The sequence below is a fragment of the Branchiostoma belcheri genome, unplaced genomic scaffold (assembly GCF_001625305.1).
Source record: "Branchiostoma belcheri isolate BF01 breed outbred unplaced genomic scaffold, Haploidv18h27 scaffold12, whole genome shotgun sequence".
NCBI classification, from domain to species: Eukaryota; Metazoa; Chordata; class Leptocardii; order Amphioxiformes; family Branchiostomatidae; genus Branchiostoma; species Branchiostoma belcheri.
The window spans coordinates 4,596,965-4,604,339 of NW_017802602.1; the positions used below are offsets into that span (position 1 = coordinate 4,596,965).

The following is a 7,375-nucleotide window of genomic DNA, read 5'->3' on the forward strand; positions in this document are numbered from 1 at the left end:
CGTCAGATTCTGTGAATGAACCATAGGTACAAGTCACCTTTTTTACATCAGATTCTGAGAATGAACCATAGGTACAAGTCACCTTTTTTTACGTCAGATTCTGTGAATGAACCATAGGTACAAGTCACCTTTTTTTACGTCAGATTCTGTGAATGAACCATGGGTACTATTCACCTGCAGGATAGCGCTGTTCCCAGCATACCCCTGTGAGCCATCGTGACCTTGAGGGTTGAGCACAGATGTTTGTAGGAAGCCCTCCTTCATCAGGTCCACCTTCCCGCCGTCATCCTCACTGTCAAACATGACGTGGAACATGAAGACATAGTAACCGTTGACAGGAGCCGTGAACTTGCTTTTCTCAAAGTGAGAATTGGCATCAGTTATGACACGGTCAAAGGTCAGAACTGCAGTGTGATACCCAGATTTCTGAAAATACAGAAAAATGAGGTAAAAATGACATAAATCACCAACGATAATACAATCGATTTTACGTAATTTACCTTACGAAATACAGTCACTGATTTTCTACTAACTTAATTCTATGTGACTGATGAACCTCTTCAACGATAACCAATTTTACTTTGTAATCTGATTACCTATGAGCAGTTTGAGGCCAACATTACCAATTCCTTTCGTGTAGATTCAGTTGATACAATAGTTTGTTCAAAGGCAGTCACTAACACGAAATCAGAGATTTTAAACCTCTGGGAGTATTTATTAGAGTTTTGTGAATTCACAATAAAATTCAACTTTCAAAGTTGAATTTTGGCTGTTTTAGGAACAGACAACCTGCCCAAAGACCACATTTGATTGTTAGACAAATGTTTACTGGATGTTTTTGTATATAACAAACTGGAGTTTATAAATTGTACATGTAGGTGTCTCTAAGCACATTCTATTGAATTCATCTGCACTACTCATGACAGTAAATATCTTTTATAAAAGTGAGTACCAATTATTCAATTATAAAATTTGCTCTGATGTTCTTCTCTGCGTGCTCTATTATTCTGCCATAGCGTCAAGACTTACAACTACATGTACTTGTATACATGTAAGCCTATTACCAGATACATGTACAAGTCACCATTTTGTTTACATCCAATTCTGTGAATGGACTATATCGTTGAGATGACCACCTTGTCTGTGGAAGCCATCCTTTCTCAGTAGCCACTTTTCCTGAGCCCCTTGATTAGCTGCTGAGAGCAGGTTGACTATATTGGTACCTGTGAGGATGTCTTGACTGCAGTAAACGCACATCTTGTAGCGGCTGCTGCCTGCCCAGGAGGTCCGGGTGGTCCCAGCGGCCCAGGTGGCCCCACGGCTCCCTTGTGTCCTTGTGGACCCAGACCACCAGGAGGGCCCTGCAGACCGGGTTCCCCTGTGTCGCCTTCATGTCCAGTCATCCCGGGGGTACCAGGCAGGCCCGGGGGGCCGTCCTCTCCAGGGGGGCCGGGAGGGCCTTTGGACGGCAAAAGTTAAGTTTTTTTTTTTTTACTTTTAAGTCTTTTTTTATTTTAAGACCCTCGGGGACAGGACCAGTGTGAAGTCACGAGGAGGATAGTCAGTGTGAATGTAAGTTCAGCACCAGGGACAGGACCAGTGTGAAGTCACTAGGAGGATAGTCAGTGTGAATGTAAGTTCAGCACCAGGGACAGGACCAGTGTGAAGTCACTAGGAGGATAGTCAGTGTGAATGTAAGTTCAGGGACAGGACCAGTGTGAAGTTACTAGGAGGATACTAGTAGTTAGTGTGAATGTAAGTTCAGTAACAAGACAAGTGTGAAGTCACTATAAGTCCAACAACATCCTAACACCACACTTGAAACCGATCATTCTACTACTGCTGGCCGAGGCAATGAACCTTTGTTCTAAAAGCAATACGTCTGATGCTTCCAGCAGCATAATGTTTCCAGTATAGAGATCTCCCTGCAAACTCTGCTGTTATAAACATATTTTCACAGACCTCTGGTATCTCACTGTGATACTGCAGGAAGGCAGTTTATTGAGCATGGTAGGTTCTGAGCTGATCAACAATTTGATGACATTTGATCACATTTGATCACAGTCATGAGGGCTCCATGACGGTCCAACTAGCATGACGATTTGAGCCAATAGGCCACTTACCTTCCTTACCAATGCCTGGAACACCCTGGATTCCCCTCTCTCCCTTAGTACCAGCTGGACCAATCGGCCCAGGAGGCCCAATGGGCCCAACTGGTCCAACGTCACCAGTGTCGCCTTTGTGTCCAGCATTCCCTGGATTTCCGGTCAAACCTGGAGTGCCAGGAAGTCCCTTTATAGAATGATATTTAGTCAGTTTATTCCAGATACGCCAGACTGAGAAGAGAGTGGAGCGAGTCAAGGGAGGGGTTCCTCCGTAGGAGCGATGATGCCCTGGATTGAGTGAAATTCCAAATGCAAAGGAAGATTCATTGTACATGAAAACCCATTATACCTTTTTTCACCAATCCTGTCTCAAAGTACAGAAATACCCTAGCAGATGAAATTGTAAAGCAGGCTACTATGTGTAGGAGACTGAAACCAACTCCATTTATAATATAAAAATCATCAAAATAAAAAAAACTAGACCATAGTATGCCATAGGAGATACAAAAATACTAAGGGAAGTCACTAGAAGGTGCTTCAGCAACGTTCACTTTAGTCTTTCCAATTCATATACCAAATATCATTACAATCCTTCGTAGTATCATACATTTCTGTTGGCCAAAAATATCCGGAAACGCAGAAATACAGACAGACCAAAAACAATACCTCCATCTGTCACGAAGGTAACAATTGAGCATCAGCCCTATTGTAATATTGGCAGAGTTTGACTTGTAGTACTAACCTGATCGCCAGGTGGTCCCTCCTGTCCGGCCGGCCCTAGTGGACCTGCAGGTCCAGGCACGCCCCTGTCTCCCTTGTGACCCGGTGGACCACCTGAGGAAAAGGTACAAAATATCTGTCCATAGGAATGAAAGACAATGACTTACATGTAACGTTATGTGGCAATGCCAATGTTAACTGTATATTGTATGTCCAAGCTCCTTTGTTGGAACCCGTCCCGGTAGACATCCATCTGGCATCCCTCATATGACCAGGTGCGAGAGATAAATTTTATTACACCATGGGAGTCAGGTAAGGTCTGGGAGCCAACGCTGGGCCATGGGATCGGGGCTTGAGTCTTCCCCCGGCCGAATACATATCGTGTCGCTCCGGGGTCTGGCATACAGGCTACCAATATACCAGAGTGTGCGACATGTCGGTTAGCTTGAGGAATGAAACCCCTCTACTATATACTGCATACTTCCCAATGGATGGATCCTCGCTGTACTACTAGTATATCTTCTGGACTTCCTGACCCAGAGTGATCCGTGCAGAGATGTCGGTTAGCTTGACGAATGAAACCCCTCTACTATATAGTGCATACTTCTCAATGGATGGATCCTGTGGGATGGATCCTCGCTGTTGTATCTTCTGGACTTCCCGACCCAGAGTGATCCCGTGCAGAGATGTTAGTTAGCTTGAGGAATGAATCTACTATATAATGTATATCAGAGTCGACTTACGAACTCCCGGTGCAGGCGCTGACATCTCCCCCTTCTCTCCGCGCGGGCCCGTCTCCCCAGGGTCGCCCTTCTCCCCGGGACTGCCGTCAGACCCGGCAGGACCAGGCAAACCCGCCTCTCCCTGACAAATAAGCAAAACAAGTGGTCATATTCGTGTAAATAACGAGAGTTCCATGATTTCATACCTTCACCAAACTATCCACTTTTACCCATAAGGCATTCTAAAGGTTGCTCATTGATTATGCAAATAACGTCCTCATTTGCAGTAGTTATATCAGTTGTATGATCTTCGAATTCTGTACCCAATTAGCACAAGTTGTCAAAAGTTTGAAAGCCTCATCTTAACAAAGACGGTCGTTGTAGCATTGAGGCCGTGATTTGCATAATTTATGTCGAATGATGTTCACCTTTACTTAAGTTACAAATGCCCGAAGTATAAAATTCTCGCCATTCACTACTATGGTATTACAGCAATTTAGCGTTGAATATACGAATGAGTTCTTTATTTGCCTGATTCATATCTATCGATGTTCCTTTCTTAGTTAGGCCATGTTGACTTTATTATATGGATGACATCCTCCGGGAACCCCAAAACTGATGCGCGCGTGCGATTAAAAAAAAGTTTTGCAAAAAAAAGTTGCTTTCATTATGAAATCTGCGTGGTCATGAAGGTTAAAAAAATGACACAGAGTATGGTTTGGTGAATAATCTACTCTTTGAATTCATTTCTCTTTACATTTTCGTCTTTTTTTTTTGATTTTGGCATTTTGCGACATTGCTATCATTTTTGAATATTCTTTTTGCAACTTACGGTATATATTTGCTCATTTTGCAACTGTTTTGTACGATTTACAGTATGGTTGAAAACTTTTTTTTGGAAACGGCCGAAAATTCATGCGCGCGCGGATGTCATCCATATAATCAAATCAACATGGCCTTACATAGAATTCTCGCCATTCACCACTATGGTATTATAGCATTTTCACGTGAAATATATATGAGTCTATTTGTATGATTCATATCTATCGATGTTCCTTTCTTAGTTACCATGACATGTCACAGGTTTGACAGTCCTCTCATGGAACGCAGCTGGCATATAGAATGTCCTTACTAATGTTTATTTGGGTATTTGGATGCTTGTAGTTCAGCAAGATAACCCGAGAGGCTATGGATAGATTATCGCGAAATTTGACAAAAGGATAACATTCGACTCTTCAGAAAATGTATTCAGTTGCTAGATTTATTTTCTTTACGCAATGTTCTACAAGGATGTCTAGCCTTCATCAATGTGTATGATGTTATATATGATCAATAAATAGCTCCAATATGGAATAGTGAAGGAAATATTGAAAAGAATGCAAAATCAATTTTTCTCAAAACAATTGTGAAACTGTGGCAGCTGGGCCATTGAATCAATCGAATGCTGCTACAAAGAACTATCCTTGGTACTGCAGCAGAACATCCGGTATTTTGTATCTCTTTTTCTTGGACGTGGACATGGTCTGGTTTTGATTGTAGGTGACAGATAGTTTATTACGTCAGGGATATTGCATGGTGAAGGTGTGGTTACCCTAGTAGCTTATCCTGGAACTACAGGGGAGTTTTGTCAAAGTCTTTCAAAAAGGCTAGGGTAAGTCAAGAAACGAACAACGGATTTTCACCAATTTTTGCGTGTGGATTGCTTAGACAGAGGTGCACACATTTCGATGCAAATTGTGTAAATGAGGAAAACTGCAATACCAGTACTTTTATAGAAGATGAGCACATGTGACATATGCAATTTATAGCAGGTGAAACATTAACATATAACTATGCAAATAAGGGCCTAATTTGCACAATCTATTCGAAAACGCATTGATTCCTTAGTGGTGAATAATGGGAATGTCATATCTGTGACAGTTGAAAGGTAGTTAAAAGTGAAGATCATTGGGCATTATGTATACGTAGGACTTTCACACAATACTAGTATACGTACATATTGTGCTAATTGCAATCTTTTTTTTTTCAATAATGAGAGAGCTCGAGACAAAATAAAACATCAGAATCTGCAAAAGCTGTAGATTGCATTGAGGTATGGCATCTTTTATCTCTTGTTTGCAATGTGTCATCTGGAAATTGGATTGACAAATACAGACACTTGTTACACAAGAGCAGGCAGGCAGTACCTTTGCACCTGGAGACCCCACTGGTCCCTCCGGCCCGGGCTCCCCCACCTGACCAGGTGCACCTGGCAGCCCGGGAACACCTGCTTCACCTGCACAAGTCACAAACAAAACACAAGTCACTATGAAGCCTAGAATGAAGGTGGCAAGTCTTGGTTTCTTGGGTGTGAATGGCAACATGGCCCTTTTCCCACTTGGATAGAATCACTTTGATCCGGTGTCGATCCGGATCGAAGCCGGATCAAAGCGGATCTATTCGGCTCGATCCGGAAAAATTTACCATAGTGGGAAAAGGGCCTATGTGTTGAAAGAAAACAGTAATCTAGATTCCTTTTACGTCGTCTTTCTTTGTATATAATGTTCATCTATCTACCAGACATAAAGTAATGGTATAACTAGATTTGAACAAATGTTTAAGAACTATTGACAAATTTATATAACATGTATTTTCATCAATTTATGTGTATTGTCAATATGTAGACTGGATACCATCTGTGTCTATTTTTTCAGCGGAGTGGCGAAACAAATAGGGATGGTGCGTAGTAATCAATATGGACCACAATCAATTTGTACCACATTGTCAAAGCAGTGCCCATTGGGCTGCCAACATACCTTAAGTTTATAAACCAGTCTACAAAAGTCAGTTCGCAATATATTTCTGTATCGCTCCCCTTTCGCCAAACTTTATACCGTGAATACTAATATACAGTTGTAATGAGAGGATCCAAGAGTAGTAGAAAGTAGTATCCGTAGCAAGCTTATAGAATTGGGGGTTTGGTGGTCTTCGGCTGTTTTCTGATTAGCTCAATTCAACCAGGCCGGCTATGTGGTCTATATGCAATCAGAAAATAGCACATAAATGCTGCAAAAGACCCTGAAGACCCCCCAAACCCCCAGGTTTTGGCATGCGAAGGAGGCTTTTTAGAAAGCGGTAAACGGTAAGAAATCTGCTTGCTGGGTTAGACGTTGAAAAAATGACTGCAGATGTTTTAGATTTTAGATATATATGGTGATTGACACGAACGTGGAAGAAATGGAACTTCTGACTGATAACTGTTAAGGCCACACTGATTTAATCTTATGTATGACATGCCCTCGCGCATTATTTTCACACACAAAAAAAAATATTTTCGCCTGTCCTAAAAAAATATCCTCCGAGGGCCTATCCTGGGTGCCATCTTCCGTAGTCCATGGTAGCTAGCGTTGACGTCCAATAAGGAGTCGGCGGTAACTACAGAGGATGGCACCCAGGCTGCCATCGCTTCACGGAACTCAAGAACTCAGTACAGTGCCAACTCATAAATGTCGCAAAAGGCCAGCATGTGCAACTATGTACTATAATTTACAATTATATATATACGGCTTTATATTCCTGTGGATTAGCAGAAATTTTTTCATGGATTTTTTTCGCCCGCGCGCACTAGTTCGGCGGTCTGTGGGACTTACTCTGAACAGAAGTATTTCTCCTACCTGTGTCTCCCTTCATGCCCTTCATGTTTAACTTGCCCACCACTCCATCGTCACATTTCAGAGAGCAGGTGGCTCCTGTGTCGTCATCGCGCTGTTTAAATATGCCTAAACCCAGACCTGGCCCGGCGGCTGTCACCAACACACTCAACACAAGTACTAACACCCTTGGTCTCAT

General features: G+C 42.3%; 1 protein-coding gene across 1 annotated transcript in view; it reads right to left on the bottom strand.

Moving 5' to 3' along the window:
- LOC109462718 (collagen alpha-1(VIII) chain-like) overlaps positions 1-7,375 on the bottom strand; it is an 11,936-nt gene extending 4,561 nt beyond the window's left edge. The window contains exons 1-7 of the mRNA XM_019759277.1: positions 7,201-7,375; positions 5,734-5,822; positions 3,569-3,689; positions 2,848-2,939; positions 2,124-2,292; positions 1,224-1,459; positions 175-426 (exon numbers count right to left, since the gene is read on the bottom strand). Coding sequence (XP_019614836.1) covers positions 175-426; positions 1,224-1,459; positions 2,124-2,292; positions 2,848-2,939; positions 3,569-3,689; positions 5,734-5,822; positions 7,201-7,375 — 1,134 coding nt within the window. The remainder of the gene's footprint in view (positions 1-174; positions 427-1,223; positions 1,460-2,123; positions 2,293-2,847; positions 2,940-3,568; positions 3,690-5,733; positions 5,823-7,200) is intronic.